The sequence below is a fragment of the Mustela erminea genome, chromosome 11, assembly GCF_009829155.1.
Source record: "Mustela erminea isolate mMusErm1 chromosome 11, mMusErm1.Pri, whole genome shotgun sequence".
In the NCBI taxonomy this organism is placed as follows: domain Eukaryota; kingdom Metazoa; phylum Chordata; class Mammalia; order Carnivora; family Mustelidae; genus Mustela; species Mustela erminea.
The window spans coordinates 11,596,507-11,624,347 of record NC_045624.1 but is presented as its reverse complement, the minus strand read 5'-3'; the positions used below and the strand labels follow the sequence as shown (position 1 = coordinate 11,624,347).

At 46.0% G+C, this 27,841-nt stretch overlaps 1 protein-coding gene across 1 annotated transcript; it reads right to left on the bottom strand.

The window, feature by feature from the left end:
- Positions 1-56: 56 nt before the first annotated feature.
- On the bottom strand, positions 57-27,841 carry TRPV5 (transient receptor potential cation channel subfamily V member 5). Its single transcript, XM_032304613.1, has 15 exons — positions 27,699-27,841; positions 25,382-25,479; positions 25,095-25,217; positions 24,483-24,620; positions 24,094-24,192; positions 23,774-23,949; positions 23,237-23,383; positions 20,878-21,090; positions 8,214-8,300; positions 8,039-8,115; positions 7,625-7,790; positions 7,366-7,432; positions 5,203-5,471; positions 2,106-2,212; positions 57-1,405 (listed from the first exon to the last, which is right to left on the bottom strand). The coding sequence occupies exons 1-15, from the start codon at positions 27,824-27,826 to the stop codon at positions 1,102-1,104; spliced, it is 2,199 nt and encodes a 732-aa protein (XP_032160504.1). The 5' UTR covers positions 27,827-27,841; the 3' UTR covers positions 57-1,101.

The window sequence follows — 27,841 nt, the reverse complement described above, 5'->3', positions numbered from 1 at the left end:
AGCAAAACAACAAACAGTGTGGCAATTCCTCAAAACATTAAATTATAATTACCATAAGATCCAGCAATTCCACATCTAGCAATATACCCAAAGGAACTGCAAGCAAGGACTTGAAGAGAATTATACACCAATGTGCATAGCAGTATTACTCACAATAGCCAGAAGGTGGAAACAACCTGAATGGTGGACACCAGTGGATGAATGAATAAATAAGATGTGGTCTATCCATACAATGAAATATTATTTGGCCTTTAAAAGGAACGAAATTCTGATGCCTGCTACAACAGGGATGAATCTTGAAAATATTACGCTAAGTGAAATAAACCAGGCACAGGAGGACTAATAATGCATGATTCTACTTCCATGAGGTACCTAGAGTAGGCAAATTCATAGACACAAAGTAGAATATTGATTATCAGGGGCTGTGCAGAGGGGATGGTGGGGAGTTCAAGGAATGCAAGAATTCCAGTTTGGGATGACGAAATCGTCCTGCGATGGTGATACAAGGTAAGTGGACTTAGTGCCATTGAATTGTATCCCTGAAAGTGGTTAAAATAGTAAATTTTATGTTATGTGTATCTTCCCACAATAACATTATTAAAAATAAGACAAGAATAAAGGACATTTCGCCTTGCAATTTTCGAGTTGGGGTTTGGTTGCTAGGTAAGGAGAAAGTCCTACAGGGATATAAGAAAAAGGGAGGGGCCACAACCTCAGTGCCAAGCCTGGCTCTGCCCATGGTAAGCTTGTGGAATCAGGCAGGCTTCACAGCTTACTGTGTTCTAGGCCCTGCGTGAGGCAGAAAGAAAGTTGATCCACATGTTAGTCTAGCATCTCTACCTCATATCTTTGACGGCCAAATCCAACTCTGCTTGAAGAGATACCTTTTTTCTCATGATATGGAACTTCTATGAACCCAGGAGGTATGTGGGGCAACAGATGCCCATTGCCTATCTCCAGAAATGCTGATGTGAAGGGTGAGATATGGACTTTAAGAATTATTCTGTTCACCTCCTCCCCATGATTAACAGGCATGAAAATTAGGCACTGTCCCCAACTAGGCCCACCCGTTTGTCAGGCCAACAGTAACAAGGATCCTCATCATAAATGATAGATATTGTCCTCTCCATCCCCCTCACCAAGGTCCAGCCCGAGATTCACGTGTCCCAGGGTGTTGCGACGAAGGATCTCCCAGCCCCGGTGGCTGCTGCTGTGAGATGTGGTCCGGGACAGGGAGGGGGTGGGCGGTGTCAGAGAGGCTCTGGCTAGGGTCCCACTTTCAGTCGCCGAAACAGAGGGCTGTTTCTCAGTAAGCTGCTCTTGTCCATCCTCCTTGTCTGAGCCCTTGAAAGCTTCCACGTAGCGAAGTACTCGCAAAGGATTTTGATCCTGGTGGTTCTCAACTCTGAGGAGGGCAAAGGGAAGGGACTCAATTGAGGTGAAGAGAAAAGGACTATGACGAGAAGGAGAGGTAGAAAGAATGCACAGAGGAAACAGGACCAAGAGGACGGGGAAGGAAAGGACCAGAGTCCCAGGATCAAATGAATGGAAGTACAGTACAATGGAGGGTAAAGTGGGATAGAGACCAAAGAGGTGAGCAGTCAGGATTTGGAAAGTAGTGGGACATGTGTATGTGTGTGTGTGTGTGTGTGTGTGTGTGTGTGTGTGTTTAGTAGTGAACATGAAAGAGAAAAAGGAGAGCGTGGGAAGAACCATGGTCAGGAGCTGAAGGTCGAATATGGAGAAGGTTAGCTTCAAGGCAAAAATATACTAGAAATGGGGGTCAGGGGGGAACAAAATAGAACGAGTTGGGTAGCCCATACCCACATCTGAGCGTGGACACATACACAGCCACACACACGTTACTGCCCTGATGTACTCACAACCTGGCATCAGCTATTAGCGGTCTTGTCACCCTCCTCATCAGCTCCACCCACTTCCCCTAAACAGGCTAATGCAGTCTCACTTTATAGAGTGATGACATCTCCTTTTGGTCCAATTGGGGATCTCAGTAATGAAAAGATGTGTGATCAATGTGGAACTGGTCACCCTATTCCTACAGCCTCACACTTGTTGGCACTTTACATATATACAGTGTCACTCACCGCAGGAACCAGCGGTCTCCCAGCCCATACTGGTACCCGCAGATCCCAGAGCGAGGCCACAGGAACCGAGGCAGCTTCCTCTCCAGCATCACCGTGGTAGCCACCACCTGGGAGGAGTAAGAGGTAGAAGAAACTCAGAAAGAGTCATGATGTTTCAGGGGACACTGGAGGCCACTGACATAGGTACCAAAGAAGAACCTGTCAGATGAGGATACCAGAGATTGGAGAGATGGCAGTCCTTTAGCCATGCTCTAGCCTGTGCCAGGCATCATGCTACCTGCTTTACTCATCATCCATCATAAAAGGAGAGAGAGAATATTTTATGAGCATTTTCAATAAAACCATGATCGCTACATTACTATTCACATTCATAGAAAATGAGCCACTCCAAACTAATTTCATTTGCTTTTTCATAGGAAAGCCATAGACCAGCTATCTTGATTTAAATGAAATGATTAAATAGAATCTCTATGATGGCAGAGATGAAACAATGCTGCTAATGTTCAGGGAATTTATAGCAAATTATATACCCGTATCCTACAAAGAAAAAGAGTGGGTTAATGACTGTAAACTTGGCAGGGAAAATTCTAGTGGCATATCACATATTCTGTCCTTTGACCAGCCCTCATTAATTACTTAGATGAAACATAGAAGACAAGCTTATCAAATATGCCTGTGACACAAAACTGGGAGGGATATATAATATGTGAGGTGACAGAAGCAATATAAAAATGATCTCATCAGACTGGAATGCTGGTCAAAAATCAAAAACGTGAAATTTAAGAGAACCAAATATAAGGTCCTACACATTTATGTTTAAGACCAAAGTATCTGTATAAGTACAGGAAAATGGCAAAGGGGCTTCACTAATTAAGTTGCATAACAAAGATACAAGAGTTCTAGTTGATCATGATCTTGATAAGGGCAAATTGTATATTTGCTAAAACACCTGGCTCAATTTGAGGTTCCATTTATAGTCCAAAGCAAAGAAAGGCATGACCCCTTTTTATACTGCATTCCTCCAATCCTATCAGGACCACTCTAGTTTTGAAAGGACCATGATTTTGGTTAGTTGAAGGCACCAGCAATCATTAAAGTAGACCAATTCCCCATGTCATGTTCTTCCACTTGACTTTCTTAGTTGCACCAAGTTTCCTACAACCTCAGGAATTTTAATCATTTGTTCCCTTTCCCTATAGCACTCTTCTCCTTCTTTATCTTGAAAAGGGCATTTATGTGTCCTGTGGTGCCATAAGTCAGCCCCTTCTTCTGGTAACAGAACCCCTTTCTCTTAGAGCATTGCCCCTTTACCACTCTGTCCATCAGTTAGGGTAGACTGGACTACACACAGGCCTGGCTAATTAGTCTATTCTCCCCTAAACTCCAGCACCACTATCACCACTCGTCAGTCATTGGCCTTAACCTCAAATTCAGGGATGTGCTTATGGAACTTAGACCGGATGGAACTAAGTTGCAGTGAGATGGAGCTTACACTGGATTCTCATGGGAAAGATGCTCTCTGAGGGGGTACATAATGTACAGCATCAGGAAGCACACAGATTACTACAGAAAAGGGATCCTTGGAATTGTGCAGTGCAGAACATCTACTCATTCCTTTGGAAGTTTAGAGCTTCTAGAAGACATCTCACCAACATGATGGGAGAGAGTGACTTAGGAGAGTCTGGATAGAAGAACAGAACATAGAAACTAATGTCATGTGGGAAATGGAGATACAGCTCTGGCCAGATATGCCTAAAGCTGGTTTAGTACTTTAAACTGTGTTGGTTATAAGGACCAACACAGCCTCCTCCCAATGCCTTTTTTTTTTTTTTTAAGTCTATTTGAGTTTGGTTTTCTGTCCCTGTAGCCAAGAGTTCTGAATGATACAACCCCTACCCTTCGTCTCTTTCTTTTATTCATCTTAACTGGCTAATTCTTACCCAGGTTTAGGGGCTCATCTTAAATGCTACTCCATCAGGAAAGCATTTCCTAACTTTCCCATCAGACTGCTCTGTTGCATCCTGTTCTTAGTATCTTCTACTTCTCTGTGACACTTTTCCTACTGTAATTGTACAGGGTTCCAGGAAGTCCATCATTTAATGGCCATCTTCGGAACCAGACTGTAGACTCCATGAAGACACAGATGACATTTGTGTTCATGATGGTGTCCCCAGCTCCTAGACATTTACCAACATATAACAGGCTCTAAGTAATTATTATTAAGTGAATGGAAAGTCTGAGGGGATAAATGATGGTTTTATTCAAATGTCTGAATGGTGTTCATACAGAAGAGTATGTTCTGTGTTGTATGAGAAGAAAAGGCTGAGCCCAAAATATGGAATTGTAGGAAGATAGGTTTAAGCTCAATGCAACATGCACATTTCTAGTAACAAAGACTTTTGAAATAAGACTAAAGCTCTCCTCCTCCCAACCATTATCCAAAACCATATGATAATAAGGTCCTAATCAGCAGTAAAGAATATATTAAATGACCTTTTGACTAATGAATAATTTATCTCTGGTTAGGAGCTCAACCAGAGGACCACTAAAGATACTTCCAACTCTAAAATTGTATTATCCTCAATGATATAAAGAAAAAATCATAGAGAAACAGGGAGAAAAACAGAAGATAAGGTTCAAATTAAAAACTAGAATATATAGGGGCATCTGGCTGGCTCAATCAGTAAAGCATGAGATGCAACTCTTAATCTCAGGGTTGTGAGTTTAAGCCCCATGTTGGGTATAGAGATTGCTTAAAAAAAAAAAGAAAAAACTTTAAAAAATAACTAAATTTAAAAAATTAAAAAACTAGAATATATAAGAATAAGACATTTTCTAGTTCTTACTAGACCCAAGGTTGACTATTAGACCTACTTTTCCCCTGTGACCAATACTTTAGCTCTTGGGTATTGAACCTACTCCTATCATACTATTTTACCCTCCTTTTGTCTCTTCCTCTACCAAATATATCTTTGTTGAGGTGACAACCCCACTGGATTATTCTGTGACTCTCCTAAGAGTCATCTACCATACTTATCCCACTTTGATTTTTCTCTCCATACTCTTCCCCTAGTAAGACTAACACTAATAAACTCACCTGGGCCCTCCAGAGCTCGTCCCGCTCATGGGCCACCCGCCAGTGTGTGTCACCCATCATGGCGATGAATAGGTTGAGCATAAGCAGTGTGGCGATGATGGTGAAGGCAAAGTAGACAATGCCAAACATGAAGGGCAAGTTCACTTCGTAGTTGGCAGGCCCATCAATGACGGTGAGGAAAAGCTCAAAGGTGCTGAACAGTGCCATGGGATAGTCATAGAATTGCCCCAGATTGGCTGGGTCCTCTGTCTGGAAAATGACATAGAACGCTGCTCCGCCCAGGAAGTGGGCATGGAGGTGGGGAAACAGGGAGTTATCACAATAAGTATGGGCCTAGTCATATCTCCACATACTTACACACTTGCAGACACACAGATAAGCCCATAAATGTACATATGTGACTGTATACATGTAAGTAATATTCCACATGTGGATCTGGCAAACCCTGAGATGTCAGATGACCAAGTTCATCACTCTGGACAATGGTAATACTCAGTCATTTAGCAAAATGTGTATATAAAGTATGTGCATGTATTATAAATATATATATATATGGTGAAAAGCAGTTAGGTGACTTACTATACACACACAAAATAAGTCATCAACTGCTTTTCACATGTTAGAAAATAGAATATTTAAAAGATGATTGGTTACAAGAATGCATGGACTCTCCAAAAATTTCAAATAATTGACATAAGAAATGACTAAAAGAAAAGCGCCTATAAAAAAAAATCTCAGTGACCTTTAAATACCCATCCATCACTCTGAGATTCCCTGGGTGATCTTGGACCCTCATGGAGAAGGTTTCCCTGCTCAGTGTGTAGCCTGCTGGATAATACTGCACATCCTGTACTACGGCATTAGAACCTTTAAAAGACTCCTGTCTGTATGAGGAACTGAAGTATAAACTAAGGGATCTCAAGAATGGAAATAGGGTCTATGGCAAAGCATCAAAAAGCAAGTACAACAACCGAGAAGAGATGGTTTAGGAGATTCTGGGTATAAGACATCTACAGAAAGCTACTCCGTCATCATGGCCTCGTTCTGTAGTCACCAAGTCATGATACCATATACTACATGCAACATATGCATACTGTGTAACTACACACACATGTTGTGAGCAGTAATTTAAGATGTGAGCAGATGGGGTGGAGAATGAGGGAGAAGGAATACAGAAGGAATACTCCAAATAGGCAGACTACCACAGTTTTACCCATTCCTAGCTCAGATCTTGGGGTATTTTTTTAGTCTACTATTTGGTGGAAATCCCTGTTAAATGGGAATTCTTAGGATAAGAATAGTGCCCTTTCTACTAAAAGCCATGGTCTTTTAGAATTGGGGTGGGGGGATGTCTTCAAATACTGCCTAGGACATCCTCTTGTCTTATAGATGTTTAGTTGTAGACGTTAGAGACTGGATTTGAGCTGCCAGACTTACTGCTCTTCCATCCTCTTAGCACCTTTCCCTAAGACCTTTCTCCTACTTGTTCACCATGCTCACCCTCCCTCACCTCCCTCACCCAACAGACACTGGCTGTTATTTTCTGACTATGCTCTTCTCTCTACCCTGATGCTCCCCCTCTCCCCCAACCAGTGGCTTGGGCTGAGACTGAGACCTAGCTCATTCCTTCCTCAAATTCTCTTTACAGTTTTTTTTTCTTCTGTTTTCCTCCTTCATTCTCAAACTTTCTAGAATCTCTTTTGGCACCTCCTCCTTGAATTCTTTCTTCTTCTCTCAACTTCAATCACACATAGGAAGAAAAAAGTATGTTTTGTGTTACTGAATTTTTTGTTTCATCTTCTGAAGTATAAACATAGAGGAGTTAAATATTGCACTGTCTCTGCCCACATAGTTTTCTGAGATCCGCAACTGGCCAGTCTTTCCTGTTGAATGGCCCTCTCTCTCCAAAGCTTTTCTTTTATCTCTTCTTTAAAGATCTCGCAGAGCAGTTAGTCAACATGAATGTTATTGGTCAGAGCACATGGTTTCCCTTCTAAGCCAACCTGAGTGACCCTGATCCTATGGATATGAGTGTACTTTTTTAGTCAGTTTCTACCAGGATGGGGGGTGACGATCAAAACAGAGTACAAATGAGCAAGAGTAAGCCAACTTTCTGAAGAACTGGACCCCATGACCTAGTAGAAGAGGGGAGAGTGCTCTTACCTGAGGCAAATCCCAGAATAACCACAGCCATTAGCCAGCAGAAACGCATGAGGTCTCCAAAAATCATCTACAGGAAACGGAAGGGAAGGGAAGGTGGAGTGGCTGTCTCTCTGCAGCCATCCTGCTAGATTGGAGGCCCCCTAGCTCCACCAGATTCACTCAGAGCAGTATTTTGTTTTCCTGTTTGCTCTGACTTCCTCCCTTTGTCCAGAAATGTCCTAAGGCTAAAGCCAGAGGAAGCTTTGGGGAAAGCACTGACCTTCTGGATCATGATGCTGAAGGGACCAAGCATCTGGAATCCTCGAGCGAAATACATAACACTGCACCAGCCCAGCACCAGGGCGATGGACATAGGCACCATCTCTCCATTCATGTTGGAGAGCCGCATCACCATGGTCACCAGCACCATGCAGGCATAGATGATGCTGGGGGGGCGGGAGGCAGAGAACAATGAGTGAGAGAGGAAAAATTCTTGGTATCCTCTAGCATGGTGAAAACTTGTGGTAGCACCCCCGCAGGCTTAGTCCTTACACCCAAAACACACATATGAGCCTGCTGGAGAGAAATCCCTGAAGGTGAGAGTCAACTGAGCTCTAGGTCCCAGAGAGTAAATGGGAGACCTGGAACAATTCTGGCAAGGGAAAGCAGGAGACCAAAAGGAAGGGACACTTACATGATGACATGGAATGGTCCCCCGAGGATAGTCTGTCCAAAATATCGAGAAGCACCAACCCTAAAGATGTCTGGGATCTAGGAAGAGGCCAGTAAAACAAAAGGACAATGTGGACTGCAGCTCAATCTGGGACCCCAGATGGATGGCCTCAGCTTGGACCTTGATGGTACCTCACCTCTAGGAGCAAGATGATCACAGCCCCTATGACGGTCACCAACTCCCCCACCAGACGGATTTTATCCTGCTGAGTCACATAGGCCTCCTGTGGGAGTAGTACAGGGTAAGCACTTTTTGATGGATCAAGAGTCAAATCTCTTTCGGGCAAGTGGTCTAAAGCAACTGAGGTCTGTCTCAGATACAGAAAAGCTCCCATTACCACCATCACTCCTCCCAGCCCCCACTATTGTATTTGTTATTGTGGCTAACTCTGTGATCAGGGCATTAGTATATGTATCCAAAGCTTAATATGTGTTGTACATGCTAATCACATGAGCCACCCCCTAGCAAATCGCTGTAATATATATGGTGAGCAGTAATTTATGATGTGTGTACCAAGGGGCTGAGATCACATTTCAGAGCATTGAGTCGAGAAAGCTAAACCAACAGGAAGAAGTATTAGTGGTTTGGGATGGTTTCAACTATGCTGAAAGTCCAGCTTTTCCAATCTCATTGTGGTGTTTGGAAGATTGACTAGGCTGTAAACATATCACAGAACTCAGATTCCAGAATGGACCCAGAACCAACAAATTTTAGCAAAACCTTGAATAAGCCACCAAAATCTCTCCGTGTCTGAGGTTTCTCATCTGTAAAATGGAAACTTGAATGCTTCACCTTCCAGTGTTATTGTGGAGATCATATTAGGTGATGTATCTGGATGTAGTTTATAAACCAGAAAGCACCATAGATATATTAATTGTAGTTTCATTATGATTTGGCAACAGAAAAAATGTCAGAAAAAAGGGTTAGAGATATTGAATGGGTTTTAGTTTTGGAAGGGTTGAAAACTTAACTTTAGTTAAGTTTTATCTTATCCCTATCCTTTATCCTAGTCTTATCCTGAGCAATGGGTATAGAAGATATAGCCCTAAGGTCAAGGTCAAAGAAGACCATCCTCTTTATGTGCATGTGATTTCACAGTGAAAGTCTTACAACATTACACATATGCAGTGATAGAATTCTACAATAATGATCCTTAACTTTTTTTGGAGTTATGAGTCCATTGGAGAGTATCATTAAGACTGTGGACACTTTTACCAGAAAAATGTGTTCATATATATGTAATCTCCCCCATGAAATTGTACAAATAACTTCAACACATTCAGGTATGCTTTACACTTCGAGGAACTCCCTTCTCTAAGGTCACCTCTCTGAGTGGTGCACCCAAGAAAAGAGTTGAGAGTCCCTGGCTCCAGTGGGAAAGTTGATGATCTAAGCTAGGAAGGATGTGATCCCTCATTAGGCGTAAGGAATGCTAATCATCTCTGCTCTGCTGATAAATTGGAACCTCTAAGCATCCCTCAGCAGGATGCTTGGTGAATGGTCCAGTGAGAGGCATAGCTTTGAAATAGGAAGAGATGCTATGTGGTAGGAGGTGATCAATGATATAAAGAAGGTACCACTAGGAGCCCCATGGTTGAAGCAGCCAAGAATATAGCCTTCATGGAAGAGTAGGACCAGACTTACCAGCAGAGGGTGGAAATGTTTCAGGTAAATCCAAGGGCCCAAGAGAGATCAGAAAAAGAGCTGGTGTCTATGTTCCTGGTAAACAATGTGATCTAACCACCTGTGGCTAGACTTCGGTGACTTTGTTATTGTTGTTTAAAGAATTGATATTCTCCTGACAAACTGGTCAATTTTATGTTATCATCTAATGGACAATTTTCCTTGTGCCTTGCTTCCAAGGAGGCTCCGAGGTTGCGTGTTTGTTCTGTTCTCTTTTGTTTTGTTTTTTATACTCAGGTCTAACTGAATTCCCCCACCTCTGTCCTGAAATTCAATTCATGAGCCTTGTTCTTTTTCTTTATTTTAATGTTCCTATAACATCTCTCTTTAGTTGTAAAACATTCCAACTCCTTTTGAGGTCAGGTAGTGAGTGGGATAAATAATAAGTACATTAACTATAGAAATAAAATATCGGCATCTGTGCCAATTATGTGTCTGTACAAAAATTTTGAATTTTTTTTACAAGTTTGTATCTTGGTTAAATATGTCTGGAAAACTGCCACCAACCTTTCTTTCTTGGCTCAACTAATTAAAAAAACTGCACAAGTTGGCTCTGCGCGTTTTGGGGGGAATCACAGCGCCCCTAGAGGACAGTGGGAGATGGGCATTGGCTAGTCCCTCTGGAGATGAAAAGGTGAAACTCCCAACCCATGGAGACAGTTGGGTACAGTCACCACACTCTTCTTCTGGGGCTTCCCCTCACCTCCACACCTCGGCTTGTTTAACAGATTCCTTTACAAGTAGGAGTTCTGGGGTGCCTGAGTTAGACGGTTAAGAGACAAACTTTTGGTTTTAGCTCAGGTCCTAAACTCAGGATGGGGAGACCAAGCCCCACTATGGGGCTTCTGTGCTCAGCAGGGAATCTGTTTGAGATTCTCTCTTTCCTTCTCCCTCTGTCCTCCACCCCAACCCTGAATTCTCTCTCTCAAATAAAACAAAAACAAACCAAGTAGGAGTTCTGCATAAGTTCACGTGAGTAACAGGTGTCCCGAGCTTTGTCACAGCTCCACCGGGGATCTGACTGTCCTAAAGTAGCTGCCTCCACAACTCTGTCCCCAAAGTCCTCTCCCCTAAACCAGGCCAGACAGTGCCACAGTCTCCTGTGGGCCCCCTTCCTCACTGCTGTCCAAGGTCACCACACAAGACCTTCACATAGGGGTTTTATTTGCCTTTAATTGCTCTCTCTAGAAGTAAAAAGTAATATATATGTGTGAAAATTGCAATAAAAATAATGACAATTCATACAACTCAATAGCACAAATAACAACAATCTAATTAAAAACTGGTCAGAGGAACTTAATAAATATTTTTTCCAAAGACATATAAAGTTGCTCGACATCACCAATGACCAGGGAAATGCTAATCAAAACCAAAATGATATTATCACCTCACACCTGATAGAATATCATCAAAAAAAATTTAAAAAAACAGGGGATAACAATTTGGTGAAGATATAGAGAAAGGGAACTCTTATGCATTATAGGAATGCAAATTGATACAGCACCATGGAAAACAGTATGGAGGTTCCTCACAAAATTAAAAACATAACCGCAATATGATCCAGAAATTCCACTTCTAGGCATGCACCCAGAAAAAATAAAAACAGGATCTTGAAGAGATATCTGCACTCCCATATTCATTGTAGCAGTATTCATAATAGACAAGATATGGAAACAACCTAAGTGACCATCAGTGGATGAATGGATAAAAAAAAAAACATGGTATACATATACACAGTAAAATATTATTCAGCCACAAGAAAAGAAGGAAGTGCTGCCATTTGTGACAACATAGATGGATCTTAAGGGTATTATCTTAAGTAAAATAAGCCCAACACAGAAAGACAAACTGCAAGTGGTACCAGTTATATGTGGGCCCAAAAAAAAAAAAAAAGTCAAAATCCTAGAAACAGAGAATAGAAAAGTGGTTGGCAGGGTCTGTGGAGTGGAAGAAATAGGGAGAAGTTGGTAAAAAGGTCTACACTTTTAAAGCTGTAAGATAAATAAGACTTAAGAACCTAACATACAACAGGACTACGGTTGATTACTGCACTGTATTATACAACTGAAATGGCGCCTGGGTGGCTCAGACAGTTTAGAGTCTGACTTTTGGTTTTGGCTCAGGGTCATGAGATCAAGCCCTGCATGGGGCTCTGCCTTCAGCAGGGAGTTTGCATGAGGTTCTCTCTCTCCCTCTGCCCTTCCTGCTTGCTCTCTCTCTCTATCTCTCTCTCTCTCTAAAATAAATAAATAAATCTTTAAACAAATTTGCTAAGAGAGTAGAATTTAATTGCTCTCATCAAAAACTAGCAAAGAGAATAACTAGGTGAGGTGATGAATGTGTTAATGAACTAGATGGTGGGAACCCTTTCACATTGTACACATACTCCAAGTTACTGCAATGTATACCTTAGGTATCACGCAATTTTCTTAGTCAGTTATACCTCAATAAAGATGAAAAAATAATGGAGCCATTGGGCTTTTAGAACACTTTGCTTTTCCTTTTGTTTTAAGGGAGAATTCTAGTGTTTCACACTTATACGTATAAGTCTGGCTCTCAATTTGGAATAGATAACTTTTCAAAGTTGAGATTTTCATGTTTAAAAAATGGACAGGAGCACTGAATTTTGATGAATGACTTATTGATGTCTATTGAACTGATAATAAGAATTCTCCCTTCATTAACCACCTCCATTAGTTAAGCCTAAACTCAAGCTGGGAATGAGCTTTCCTTTGAATTTCTGAGAATTTTATTCTTTGGAGATTGAATTCAAAATTTTCTGTCTAACATGAAAAAGTGCTCAATATCACTCGGCATCAGAGAAATACAAATCAAAACCACAGTGAGATACCACCTCACACCAGTCAGAATGTCTAAAATTAATAAGTCATGAAATGACAGATGTTGGCAAGGATGCAGAGAAAGGGGAACCCTCCTACATTTTCGGTGGGAATGCAAGCTGGTGCAGCCACTCCGGAAAATAGTGTGGAGGTTCCTCAAAAAGTTGAAAATAGGGCTACCCTATGACCCAGCAATCACACTACTGGGTATTTACCATAAAGATACAAATGCATTGGGGCGCCTGGGTGGCTCAGTGGGTTAAGCCACTGCCTTTGGCTTAGGTCATGATCCCAGGATCCTGGGATCAAGTCCTGAATCAGGCTCTCTGCTCAGCAGGGAGCCTGCTTCTCTTTCTGCCTCTCCCTGCCACTCTGCCTGCTTGTGATCTCTCTCTCTCTCTGACAAGTAAAAAAATAAAATCTTAAAAAAAGAAAAAGATACAAATGTAGTGATCCAAAGGGGCACATGCACCCAAATGTATATAGCAGCAATGTCCACAATAGCCTAACTATGGAAAGAACCTAGATGTCCATCAACAGATGAATGGATAAAGAAGAAATGATACACACACACACACACACACTGGAATGTTATGCAGCCATAAAAAAGTTGAAATCTTGCCATTTGCAACACCACGGATGGAACTAGAGGGTATTATGTTAAGCGAAATAAGCCAATCAGAAAAAGACAATTATCATATGATCTCTCTGATATAAGGAATTTCAGAGGCAGGGCAGGGGTTCATGGAGGGAAGGGAGGGAAAAATGAAACAAGATGGGACCAGGAAGGGAGACAAGCCAAAAGAGACTCCTAATCTCAGGAAACAAGCTGAGGGTTCCTGGAGGGGAGGGCGGTGGGAGAGATAAGATGGCTGGGTGATGGACATTGGGGAGGGTATGTGCTATGGTGAGTGTTGTGAATTGTGTAAGAATGATGAGTCACAGACCTGTACCCTGGAAACAAATAATACATTATGTGATAATTTTTTAAAAAAAGATTTTCTGTCTATATTGAGAAGCTGACCCACAGCTTTCGGGATTTGTGGTCTTCGTAAAATGGTTTTGGGATCAGGTTGTGTTTGACAAAGTAAAGTAGAAGACATACTCATTCTTGAGGCCCTGTTCATTCAGTCTCCCAGTTCTCTCTCAAACGCTACCCTTTCCCTCAATTCACAGCACTTTTCCCTTAATGCAAACCCGTGGCATCTGTCATCTGGTTTACCATGAAGCCATTTCCCTCATTTGGCCCACTCCCCACCGTGCTTCTGGACTGGTCTTTCTAAAATGCTTATGTCATGACATGGCATCCCTGTTCACTACATTTCCTTGTTGCCTTAAGTCTTCAGAATAGAAATGAAAGGGAGAGGGGTGCTGGGGTCACTCAGTCAGTGAAGCATTAACTCTTGGTGTGGGCTAAGATCATGATCCCAGGGCTGTGGGCTCAAGCCCCATGTTGGGCTCTGCGCTGAGTAGGGAGTCTGCGGGAGAGTTTCTTTCCCTCTGCCCCTCCCCTTGCTTGCATGCTCTCTCTCTCTCTCTCAGTCTCTCTCTCAGATAGATAGAGAGATAAATAAATAAATAAATAAATAAATAAATAAATAATTTTAAAAAAGAAATGGCGGGAAGACGTGAATGGAGGGTGCTCTAAGGTCTTTACTAGCAGAAATCCCATTGATAATGTCTAAATTTAATGAATAAAGACACAAGCATATTGTTCAGCAGGGTGGCGGTAACAACCGGAATGAAAAGCTTAAAGAGGTAAAACCTGGTTGCCTTCATGGAACAAGACATATGTCAGGAGGGGCCGGCCCCCATGCTCTTCATTATGCCTGCCCTCTGATTTTTAAATCATGGGCCTATATTCTTTTAATTAGAAGTGCCACCGGGAGGGGTGAATTTAAAAAAATAAGATCTGGACTACCGTACGTCGTGATGTACAGAACGCTTGCTGGTCTGGTTCCTCCTCTGTGTCCCCATGTTCTGTGTGATGCTCTAGCCACACGGAACTATTGGGGTTCTTGGGTGTTAATCCAGGCCTTTCTGTAGACTGTGCCCTCTTCTTAAAATGCCCTCCTTCATCACAGTTCCTGGCGCACCTGAAGCCTTAAAAGTCAGGTGATAGCATTCCTCCTAGGGCTCCTCTCCTGCTGCTCCACCCCAGCTCGGGGGTTCTCCCCCAGGCACCTGGCACCACTCTGCTTACAGACCTTACCCAGCACACTATAATTATCAGGGTACTCCATGCCTCACCTGTAATCTCAGAGCTCCCTAAGAGCAGGAGCATCTCACTCCTTTTCAGCCACAATGCACAGCGCACCGTGTAGAGGATGCTCTATTCGTTTGAAAGAAGGAAGGGGGGAGAGGATGGGGTAAGCAGGCAGGTGCAAGCTGAGCATGATCTGACAGTTGCAGAAGGGAGATAAAGATGGAATCCGGAAGAAGGACTGGGGGAGCCCATCTGGAAGCAAATGGGGAGAAGGTCACAAAGAATTGGGCTTCTCCAGGATTCTGAGATTTGTAGCTCAAGGTCACCTAAGAGGGCCTGGCTAATAATGCACTGAGAAAATATCCTATCCCGCTCCTCTAAAAATAAATGTCTCTCATTAATGACTGGAATTCTTGACATCATCATATGCTTGGAATTTCAGTTGTCAACAACCAAATCCCCTGAGGAGGCTGATCATTCATACTTCATGGAAGTGAGCCTAATGACCTTGCTCTCATTTACCAGCTGGCTGAGCTCACTGCCTGGAAGGAAATGCCCAGAGTGGGTGGGCATAGCAGAGTCAGAGTCACCTGCACCATGCGGAGAAGGGCAGAGAGCGTGAGCAATCCAGAAGAAGTGGGAAGACAGCAGAAACAATGCTCAATTTCCAGTCCTAGACCTTCTTTTCCTCCCCAAGACCCCAACTTGCAAAGGAAGTTCCCAGAAAATGTCCTGCTGGGTCGTAATGAGGGGCTACTCTGATCCTCTAGAGTGTGCAGGGGTTCCTAACCAGAGCTGCTCCTAACCCTCGGTATCCCCCATCCAGACAGTGAGAGATGAGGCATAGCTAGACAAAGTGGAGCATGTGGCAGGCCCCAGGAGGCCCTCAAAGCCTGGAGCCATGAGTTTCTCTGTGGGACCACAGAGAAAGAAGACTGGGACCCAGCATATCACTCCGGAGAGACAAATGTCCTAGCTCAGTGGTTAAAAGCGAAGTTCTTAGGTGAAGCAGACCAAAATCCTGGTCCCAGGGCTTCCCTTACCAGCTGAGTGTCTTTGCCAAAGTACTTAACCTCTCCTGACCTCAGATTCATCGTCTTTAAAATGGTGACACTTTTCCTTAGTAATTAGGGTATCTATATGGATTAAATGATATGAGGCTTTGTCATCCGAAATGTGGCCCACGGAATCAAAACATCAGCATCCCCTGCAGCTAGTTGGAGATCTCGGGTCCCACTGGAGCTTTATTGTCAGAATCTGCATTTTAATCAGCTCCCACAAGCACTGGTAAATGCGTGTCAAGTGCACAAAGCAAGCACTTAGCACATGTTATTTTTACCTACCAACCTCCCCACTTCTGTTCATCTCTTTTCCTTTTTAATTTGCTGTGCTTGTCCCCAATAAGGTGCTTAGGATTCCTGAACCATGTTGTGCCGAGCTGGCTATCAGCTGGGTTTTCAAATAGCTGCGGTGTTTTGGGTTGTTCAGAGCTTGTGAGGAATAATGATGTGTAGACAATTCAATCGCACTGACCATGACAGCGGGAGGACAACATTTTTTTTTCTTCTTTTTTTTTTTTTTTTTTTTTTTGCCCAAAGCAAATATTTAATAAATGATTCCTGAATTATTCCGTTTGTTGTTGCTTTCGTAGTTATTCTTAGGACAGTGTTCTTTCTATTCCTTTTTAAAATTTTAATTTTAAAAATTAAAAAATTAAAAAATAACTATAGTTCATAGACGGTGTTAAGTTAGTTTCGGGAGTATAATACAGTGATTCGACAATTCCATACATCACCCAGGGTCTGAGATAAGCAAGTGTACTCTGTATCCCTCTCCCGTATTTCACTCATCTTCTCTGATAATCGTGTTTGTTTTCCATTGTTAAGAGTAGGGTTTTTTTTTTTTTCTTTTATTTATTTATTTATTTATTTGTCAGAGAGCGAGCAAGCACGAGCGAGCACAGGCAGACAGAGTGGAAGGCAGAGTCAGAGGGAGAAGCAGGCTCCCCGCGGAGCAAGGAGCCCGATGCGGGACTCGATCCCAGGACACTGGGATCATGACCTGAGCCGAAGGCAGCTGCTCAACCAACTGAGCCACCCAGGCGTCCCAAAAAAAAAGAGTAGGGTTTTGTTTGTTGTTGTTGTTGTTTGTCTCTTTTCTTTGCTCTGTTTGTTTTGTTTCTTAAATTCCACATGTAAGTGAAATCCTATGGTAATTATCTCTCTAACTGACTTACTTCACTTAGCATTATACTCTCTAGCTCCATCCATGTCCTTGCAAAATCATTTAAATGAATGGAAACCTATGAGTCATTCCAGCCACGGTCTGCACACTTCCCTGCTGATGTGCCATAGCAATGCCAAACCCTGCCCCCAGCACATCCCTAGGCCAACCCACCATTATCTCTTGCTTGCTGAACCATAACAGCCTCTTAACTGGTCTCCCCACATCCACCCTGGTGTCCTCAAATCTGCTCTCCACCTTACGAACAGAGATGTTTTTCGAAATCAAAGGTCTTGTTAAGTTCCTCCCCTATTTAAAATCCTTCTGAGCTTCCCATTACCTTTGGCATAGGAAGTACAATCTTCAAGATGGCCTGCAAGGCCCTTCATGATTTGAGCAGGGTCTGCCTGGACAACCTCATCTGGCAGCTTCCGCCCTGCCTAGCTCCTGTGCTCTAGCTCTTCTTTTGGTTCTCAGATGCTGGCAAAATTCTTCCTAAGGCAGGGGTTTTTTGGGTGCATGCTTTCCACCTAAGACTAACTCTGCACCTTGAACCGGTGTGCAGCTCTCGGCTTAGGTATATCCCTCAGGGAAGCTGCCTCTGGCTTTTCAGCATGTCTAGGCCCCTCTTTTAAACTCTCATAATATCCTGTCTTTTTTCTTGTCATACGAAACCATAATGTGAATTGTAACAATCACAGGTCGTGACGAAATTTCTATTCCTTCACTTAACATCAACCAGTCTGCAGACTCCAAAAGGGCAGAGATCATGTGTGTTTTGCTCAGACCGTGATAAATTCCTAATGCCTACAACAATGTCCAGGCTCTACAGGCTCTCCATGATTATTTGCTTAATGAACAAATTAGTGAAATGCTTTTGGGAAAAGGGCAGGAGAGAGATTGAAGAAGTCTTCAGGAGACAAAGAGGAATTTCAATGAGAGAGCAATGCCCTCTTGCTGAACAGCACATCAGGAAACTGAAAGATCAGAGGGATTGACTTAAGACTGGAAAGTTGTAGATGAATAGGTTTCAGAAACAGAAGCCAGTAAGTAGTTCTCAGCCCCAGGTGAATATTAGGATCACTCAAAGAGTTCTTAAAAATACCATTGACGGGGGGCCGCATCTTCACATATTCTGATGTATTAGAAACAAATATTGTTACCGTCTTCCCATCTTGGTTAAAAGCCACTGATCTAGTAAGAGTTAGGATCTATGCAAGGTCGAACAACTACTTCAGAGTTAGGACTAAAACCCAAGCTGCTCGACTCCTATGCTTGGCGCCTTCCTCTCGTCTGGAAACCCAAGAGAACTAGCATTACAGTGTATGTCGTTCTGCCTAAACCAAGTAGAATTGAATGGAGGTAGGAAATCAACTCAATTAATAGAGTTCTTGGGAAACTCTGGAAATGCACAACTTTTATAGCTGAACAATGAGGCATCTTAGAGTGCAGTAACCCCCAAAGATATCTCGAAAACTGGACAGAGACATTCACTCCATCCTCATTTCTGTCTGCTTCTGTGGCATTTGCACCACCACATATAGACAGATGAGTTTTTCTTCTCCTTTCAAATGTCCTGAGAAGGTGATGCTGGGCTGCTCTCGTGGATCCCATGAGAACCACAGGGGAAATCCGTCAGTGACTGAGAGAGCCTTGCATGCACAGATTTATTGTATAATTAGATAGTAAAGTATTCATTTGTCTAAGATAAAGCTCCATGGACTAACCAACATGTCAACAATTACATTAATTAAATCATGACATTATTGGTGCATTTGCATTTTTCTAAGACTCTTAAGTAATGGAAAGCAAAAAAGAGAGAGAGAGAGAGGGAGAGAGAGAGAATTTCCTAATATTAACAAGCCTGGTACATTGAGAAAGCAGGATCTTTCAGACCATAGTGATAAATTTAGGAGCCCCTGATATTATCCAGATGGGCTTACTAATGAGTAAGAGGACACAGATAAACCAGAAACTCAGGACACCCATCAAGGAGGAACACGAAACAATAGCAACCTTCCATTGTTGGTCTTTGCTACCTGAACCCCTTACAGAAGCATTCCTAATCTCTGAGCCCCTCTCTCCCACCAAGAAAGGAACATTTAAAAGTTAAGAGTCTTCTATTTGGCCTAAAGAATCTATTATCTAGGTGGAAGACTAAAGGGTAACGATGATAAGAGTGGGGGAGGAAAGAAGAGGAAAGAAAAAAAGAGGGAGTGGGAGGTGTTCTCAGCTATAATTATGCTCCCCTTAGTCCTGTGGTAAGGGGGGAGGGATCTTCTAACTAGAGACCATCTGGATCAAAGGAAGAGATTAGTCCTGTGCCAAAGAGAAAGGGGGCACATAGAGAAGACTCCAAGTAATCAATCGTTCAGCATCACACAACTCTTAGGCCAGAATGCTATCTACATTCTAAATCCAGAAAAATCCCAGGTAAGCTTGGGACTAAGGAGGACCAGGAAAACAAGATGACTGATAAATAGGGTCTAGAATGTTGGGAAAGCCCAGCTGCCCTCAACTCATTCATGTGTATACGTTTTCCCCATTTCTAGTCCCTTGCCTACCCCACTGGGCCATGTCTTCAAAATCCTTATTTCCCCTTCTGTGGGTTCCATGTTGGGGCCAGCCCTCATGCCCACTTTGAGATGCATGGGACACAACCTCCCCCAACGCATGGGTGCCCACTCTAACAAGGCAGCCCCACCACAATCAGGATAGTCCTCTCCAGGGAGAACACTCGACTCAGTCAGAGACTGGCTCTGGATCCATGAGCACACTTTATACTGAGAAGTGGTTAAGAAGCAAGAGAGATGGAGTGTCTTGCCCTACTCTGGGGTTTGATGAGGCTTTAGTCTGCTGCTTCTCTGTGCCTCCCACTAAGCTGACTCAGAGATTTTTCTCATTGACTGGGCAAACGGCTTATGTTCCCCTTCTGACCCAAATGATCCCTCTTCCTAGCTTAGGCTGCATCCTACCTGTGGCTGGCCCAGCCTGCATACAACATCAACCTCCAGTCACCTTGCTCTTACTTACTAGGGAAAATTCTTTCTTTCTCTGTCTTCTGCTTCCTGCCCATACATGTGCATGCATTTTTGGCTATTTCAGGTCAGCAGGACAACAATTTTGGTTACCCATGAACAGGAAACCAATGCAATGCAGCCATACTTGCTGACTACATATGCTTGGGAGCACTCACTAGAGTCTACTCATTCTGTCACCCATGAAGGAGAGTTTGCTCCCTTCAACAGCTGACTCTCAGAGCTCCTCTAGACCTCTCCTGAGCCATCCTTACCTCCCTGGGTCTCTGAAGGACACTACAGAATGGCAAGCCCACAGGTGTCAACGGAACCTCAAAAATTATTGACTGCAACCTGCTACTTAATCCAGGCCCCCTTCTTCAGCAGACCAGGCAGGTGGTCAGACAGAGAACACATGATTGTCAACACCCTTATATTGACAGCACACAGGAGAGAACGTAGGCCAGGGGGGATGCCTGTGTTGCCCTCGCACACCAGAAATCGACTCAGAAATGTACCCAGAGCACAGGTTTCCTCCTTTTAGAACAACAGGCTTTGCAGATTATAAGAAGTTGACAAATGCATGGTGTTCGTAATACCAAGTGTTCTTTCAGGGTTAGTGAGAAAAACTACAGCTCCTTGGACAAGTGCGCTTTTGCTTATTAGGTCACCTTTTTGGTCTCCTATCTCATGCCTAATTTACGTCTGGGTGATCAGGAGCCTGCAGCTTCTGGAGACCAGTGCGCGGTGCCTTTCCCAGGTTCCCCTCCACTCTCCAGCACCAGCATCCCCTGCTACCACTCCCTTCCACCCCCTTCGAGGAGGCGTCACCTGCAGTAGTTTCTGTTCGAGGACGGTATTATCCCGGGGGTCTGTGCGGTTGCCCATGCGGAACTTGAGGGGGCGGTAGATGCAGCAGGTGGTGAAGCAGATCATATACAGGGTATACAAGGCACCCAGAATGTAGAAGTACCGCCGCCCGTATTTCTTCCACTTGAAGCTCACCAGCTGCTTCACTGGGGTCTGCTCCAGGATCTGGCGAGCCTGGCATGGAAGCAGAGTACAGATGGGGGTGGCCAGCCCAGTGAGGCAGGCAGGATTTCCTACCGGGTCCCAGAGGGCCGGGCTCTAACTGCGCTATCATCTTTCATTCGGTTAGCCAGCCATTTCATTTTCAGACAACTAGAAAATTTCCACTCTATGCTGAGCCTCATGTGAGTGCTGCAGGGGAACTATCATAGAAGTAAAACAAGGCATTTGAGCACCAATGAATTTTGAGGGATGAGTAGTACTTAGTGGAATGAAGAAGGAGGAGCTTGAGAAGATCCTTCCATGAAGTAGCAGCAGTTGCCAAGGCAGGGAGGTGAGAGAGGTCATCTGCAAATGAAAGCCGGGGGTGTCTGGGGACATGAGAGGACCCATGCGGAGTGGCAGGCAGGAGTTGTAAGGGGTGACACGGATACGAGGCAGACCATTGCACATTGTGAATGCCATAGTCAGGAATTTGAATGATCTTTCTGAATGCAATGGGGAGCATTGGGGGCACAAGCAAGGAAGCAGTCCCATTTGCTCTGGAAGTGTTGTGGACCAGAGAGGCGCAATAAAGGCACAGGGGTTGGATGTGGCAATAATCTAAGCCCCCAGGGTGGGGTGGGACTCTGATGTAAGTACATGGTAAGAGGTTAAGCACAAATGAGAGAGAGGGACAGAAGGGATAAGGCATCTGAGAAAGTAAGAAAAGCCTAATTCAAAGCAGAGCTGGAGGAATTAACCATTAGCAAAAATAATATCTTTTCCACTGAACCCAGAGGGAAGAAGAGGAGGTGGGTATTTTCTGACATGTTTGGCAGCTCAGGGCAGGAAGTGGAAACAGCTCCAGCCAGAGAGCCTGTTTTTGCCGTAATGTGGGATTCTGGGCTTCTGGTGGAGCTGAAGGAGAGAGCTGGGAGGAATGTAAACGGGGCTCGGAATTTGGAGGGAAGGGAAAAGTAGTTGATCAAGACAAGAATGAATCTTGGAGAACACAGAGCTCGCTGAAACTGGGGACCTGGGATTTCTGTTGGCACTGTTCATGCAGAAGGATTGGGGTTATTTTTTTAATTTATTTTTTTACTTACTTATTTATTTGACATAGCGAAAGAGAGAGAGAGAGCGCAAGTGCACGCATAAGTAGAGGAGTGGCAGGCAGAGGCAGATGGAGAAACAGACTCCCTGCTGAGCAGAGAGCCCAATGCGGGGCTTGATCTCAAGACCCTGGGATCATGACTTGAGCCAAAGCCAGATGCTTAACCGACTGAGCCACCCAGGCACCACTAAGAGATTGGGATTCTAATTCCTAAAAAATCCTGCTTGAAGTTTATTTGTTTCCAGGAATATTCTGCAAGCAAAATCACACAAACAGGCCTTTCAGGTTTTCTTCTATCTGTCACTACTAACAACTATCCAAGACTTACAGTCCTAGAGGGGTTCTTAGGATGGTCGTGTCACAGATAAACAATAGAAATTATATCTTGTCACCATTTTGGAGGTTCCTGAGGGCTTGAAGCATGTTCTCCTCTCTACGAGAGTCTTCAACAAATTTTCCTTTCCTACCTATTAACTCAATTCAGTCCTATCTGAATAGTATCGCTGTTTCCCCCTCTCTGGAAAGCTTTCTTTTTCTTCACCTTTCTGGTGCTTTCAAACTCCCCGTTGAAGACTCAGCTCAAGCCCTTCCTCTGTGACATCTTCTGTGGCCCATCCAGGACAAGCTACTTGACATCCATTTTGCTGCCACTTTTCATAATCCAGACCCCTCTAATGGCATAAGTGGTACCCACTGCAGTTACTAAGGACAGTGACCAGAATTTGAGGAGCAGACTGACAGGAACTGAGGTTTATTTCTGTAGTCTCAGTTCCTTCTACAGCAGCTGGGACTCAGAAGGTGCTCAATGCAGAATGAATGATAGGAAGTGACATCGATTTGGAGAGGTCCTCAATTAAAACAATAGTATAACAAACGTAAGCAGAGGGGCTGGATATGGACAGAGGGAAAATGCAGTCAGACTGGACTTTTCTCCCAAAGGCCCCAAGGCTCTGTTCTCATGCCCAACTATTAAAAGGCAGGAAGTATCTGGAACTCAGGATCAAAGGAAACGGACAGGCTTTACTTGGATATTTGACAGCCCCAGGTCCACTGTGGCATCCATACCTCTCGCTTCTTGGAAGAAACCACGAGCTCAAGAAAGGACACGTCCTCCCCCCAGGAGTCAATCTCCGTGAGGTCATACAGAGTGGAGGTCAGCGGCCCGTACGTCCACTGGATGTGCTTCCGCTTCTGCATCAGGTGCTGGAACATCTGGGGGGACACGGCGGTGAGTCAGAGGGTCAACGTGAGGAGCGGCCACAGGAACCACACCTCCCAGAGGGCTGCAGCGGGCTCCTGGGCACTAACAAGCAGTCCGTGAGCCCCACGTCTCTGCTGTGTGAACCTCCTTTGGTTTCTGCTTCTCCCTCTTTCCCACCAACCCTCTCAAGATGGCAAAGAAGAGGACAGGCCAAGGGAACAGCACTTGGGGTCACCAGAGCAGATATTCTAGAGTGCCCTTCTCCAAGCTCTGGATCAGGGTAGCCTGCAGCTGAGCATTTAGCCACGGAGTTGGAAGTAAGGGACTGCGCCCTGTGGGGGGCTTGGGAGGAAGGGTCTTTAGAAGGAAGCCACAGGGCCCAGGGAGCGAGCGTCCCTCACCACAGTGTTGCCCTCCACGCCGGCCAGCTTGAAGGGGGTGAGGCCCTGGTGATTGGGCACGAGGTCCAGGGACTGCAGGTGGTCCCTGCGCCCATCGTAGGACAGCAGCAGGTTGTACATTTGGCAGGCAAAGGTCTTGTTGGGCTGGAGGATGAGGATGTGCAACACGGTGTTTCCTGCGGGGGACACGGGTGTCGCATGGCCACTGCACCGAAGGCCCTGCTGTTCCCCTGCTCACCCCGAGACAGGCCTGGGGCTGTCCAGGTCCCTGCCCTCCCAGCCCCCAGCATCCCAGCTCCCCTCCTCACCCCAGCTCTTACCCAGGGAGTCCTGGGCCCGGATGTCCGCTCCATGCTCAATGAGCAGCCGCACGATCTCCTCACTGCCCACGCAGGCAGCAAAAGACAAAGGGTGCTCCCCTGCGGACACACAGGGCTCCGTGGCATGAGTGCCCAAGGGGATGGGCAGTGCCCCTGAGCGACTGCCTCCTTCCCCCCACATCTGAGCTCTGGGCTTGGTGACACTTGTCAGCAGAACCAGAGGCAGGGATGGAGCAACTGCCATGGGGAGAACTGGCTCTGGCCTTAAGCCCTGTAAGGCCTGACCCCATCCAGCTTTCCCCGGGGTTGGAGCCCTCCTCAGCCCCCCTCCCTTGGCTCTCGCCCACCTCCCCACTCCCCCTTCCTCCCAGTCCTGGCCCTGCTCCCACCAAAGTAGATGAGGTTGCGGGGGCTGCGGCGGAAAGCTGTGCCTGTCGCTCTTGCAGAGACGCTGGCCCCATGGGCAAGCAGGGTTCGCACCAAGTTCACGTTCTGATTCACGATGGCTATGTGCAGTGCAGTCTGACCTGGCCAGAGAGAGCTCTCAGTCATGGGGTCTGTCCCCAGGATCCTGCAGGGACACAGCATCCCACTGGCAGACAGGAGGTCTCTGATAGGTCCTGGCATAGATTTCTGTCCTTGGCTCACCAGGCCTGGGACTGCAGGCGATTAGTCCCAGAGACTGTCTACCTCACTGCCCTCACCTCTTGATTATTGTGGGTAGGGTGTACATATGACCACTCTAATGTTGCTATGAGAAAAAGAAACAGAGTTTTGTCCTTCAGGGAACATGAGAGGCATTGAAAGGAAATGGAATGGCTGAAGAAAGTCACGGATGCTAAAGGCCAAGACCAGGACTTCTACATTCCTTCCAACTCAAGAGCAGCCCTCCTAAACCCTCTGTCTCTCCGTCCCTGCCCCTCCTTCAGAGGCCCAGGTTAAGAGGTGACATTGGCGCCTCCCGTCCTGTCTCCAACTTGAATTACTATGCGGCTCCTCACCTACAAATGGCTCACACAAGGTGGGCTCCTTGACCAGCTCCGGGGCAGCCTCTACCAGCACCATGGCGGCTTCGAGATTGTCATAGAGTGCAGCTATATGAAGGGCTGTCTCCCCCAGGGCTCCTGCGGAGGAGTAAGATGGGGTGTCAGGGACTGCTGGGGCCTCTCAAGGAAGGGGCTCCAGCTGGAGGTGCTCTCCACCACCCGCTGCAGACCTCCTCAGCGTCTGGGGGTCAGGCGGGCAGGCGCTTCTGGTCCTCCTCCCGTCACCCCAAGCCACATCCCACCTCTCTGCCGGAAGTCACAGTTTCGGTCCAGCAGAAGCTTCTTCAGGACACACAGGTCATTTTCCTTGGCTGCCTGGAGCAGAGGAAACTCTTGGATCCTGGGAGCAGATGAACATGGGTCAGATGGAGACAGAATCACAGAGAGGCCAACAGCAGAGAGAGGATCAGAGAAGTTTTCTACGTGGAACAGACAGGAGTCAAACAAGGTGTGCAGTGGCATGCTGGAAAGAGTTATTTGCTGGAGTCTAGCTGAGGGTCAGACGGGGATGAGCCTGGCTCTGGGCTCCCCCTGTGGTTGCATCATTGCCAGCTTTTCCCGGGGCAAGGGGTAGCGGGAGGGGGGTGTTACTCAAGCCTTAGGTGGGTGGGAAAGTCTGGGGGGGGCAGAAGGCCTGAGCACCTGAGCAGGCGGCCCTAGGGACACTGACAGGAAGCCATCAGGGCCTGGACTGTCTGAATCCATCTAGGCTGAGTAAATATTTTCACCCCTGCTCCCAGGCCTGCCGAACCGGCTCTCCTTGGGCAAGGGGAACTTTGAGAGACCAGAGGGGCAGAGAGGCCAAGATGGGCCAGTTGTTGGGACTTGGGAAATTTACAAGCTGCCAAAATTCCAAATACTGGGCCGCTGACATACATATCCCTGCTGTCGGTGGGGAGGGGGAGATCTGGAGAGGGGTACAGACTGTCTCATCCTTCTGTGTTTTACCCCATTCCTGACGGAGGAGGAGCATAGCCTCGGGCTTCTCTGGGAACAGAAGCCTGTGGAGATATCCAACCCAAGGTGCCTCTTGTCAATTGATCTTTGTTTCTCCCCTGCCTCGACGAACCAAACGAGAGATAAAACTGAAGCCCATCCTGCTGGGCAAGCACATGTGGGCTCCCAAGCTGTATACAAGGCAAGTGAGGTTCATGAGGGAGAGATGAAAGGCGGACAAACAGAATGACCAGTGATTCCCATGATGTCCCCAAGCCCCCAGATCTTCACGTCCCATTGCCCTGGGAGCCAGAGCAAGAACTTTTTTACTTAAAGAAGCAGCTTTTTATCTTAAGGTAGAGCTCAAATCTGTCAGTTAGAAAAGTACTCTCAGGAGGGACCAGCAGAGTATGGGCCAGCCCCTCTCCCATCCCACCCAGTGGGAGTCCGCCCAGCTCAGGGCAACCAGGGCCAGAGTTCACCTCTTCTTCTGGGGGCAGCATACACAGCCCTCGCAGCCAGGCCTCTAGCCCACCACCATCTGCAGAGGGGAGGTCCGGAACACAGCTCTCTCTCCAAGACCGCCCTACTCTCACCCAGAAGTTTGGAGGGAGGTGGGGAGGCCAAAGTTCCCTCCCGGGGGCTGGGGTGGGGGTTGGTGAGCAAGCAGAGAGCCTTTCCCAAATGCGGGCTGAGACTGTCCCCAGGACCAGCTGCACAATTTGTGAGGCCCAGGGCCAAATGAAAATGCAGGACTCCTACTTCAAAAATGAAGCATTTCGAGTTGACAAGAGCAGCTCATTAAACCAAGGGGTCCTGTGCCACTGGCACTGGAGAGACCGCCCACACATGAAGACAGCCCCAGCTAGACCACAGACCTGCTCCTGTCCGCTCCCTGAATCCCTAGGCAGCTCTCTGATGGGCGACCAGGTCCCCAAATGCTCTGAGGCAGAGGCCCACCTGCAGGAGGGGTCCCGGCCCTGGCCACTTGTCCATGAAATGATCTGTCCCAAGGTGTACCAGCCCCACCTGACCTGAAGGCGTCCCAGGAGCAGGTACAGGCCTCATTCAATCTCTGTGTCCTCGGGATATGGCCTGGACACGGTAGACTCCTCAATAAAAGGTAGATAAGCTTGAGTTTCCCTTATCAGCTGGTCAGCTCCAGATGTAATGCAAAGCCGAGCTCCCTCCCCTCGCATACAGCCAACTTTCATTCATACTAATGGGAATTCCTCACTCTTTCTCCAGGGGCAAGTCTTTCCCAACCTGTGGGATCTCATGCCTCCCCCCAGTAACTTGCCCTCTATCAGCCTGCACCTTCCTACCTCTCCGGTCGGACTTCTTTGGTCTGGTCCCGTTCTGTCCCCCGCACCCGACCCGTCCACCACGAGGCGGCCAGGTTAGAACTGTGGTGTCATTTTGTCCCTGGCTTGGAACCTACGTTGAGTCTCCTCCTGCCCTGCCCACGAAAAGAGGCAGCTGGGTTTTGTAACCAGGGGGCTGGGTACAGCCCAGTGCCTGGCATTGCATTCCAGGTTGCTCCAAGGGGTAGATACACCCGAGTGGCTCAGAGGGCCCTGAGGTCGGGGAGGGGTGGGAGGCAGCATGACTAGGGCAGCCTACCTCTTCTGTTGCAGCATGTGGGCCTCATCCACACGCTGATCCCAGTCCGGCTCTCTGACCAGCCAGGAGGCCAGAAGTTTCTGGAGTTGGACCCAGGGTCCCTCTGTCTTAGGTGGAGGAGCCCCCATATCTTCTCCTTTCGG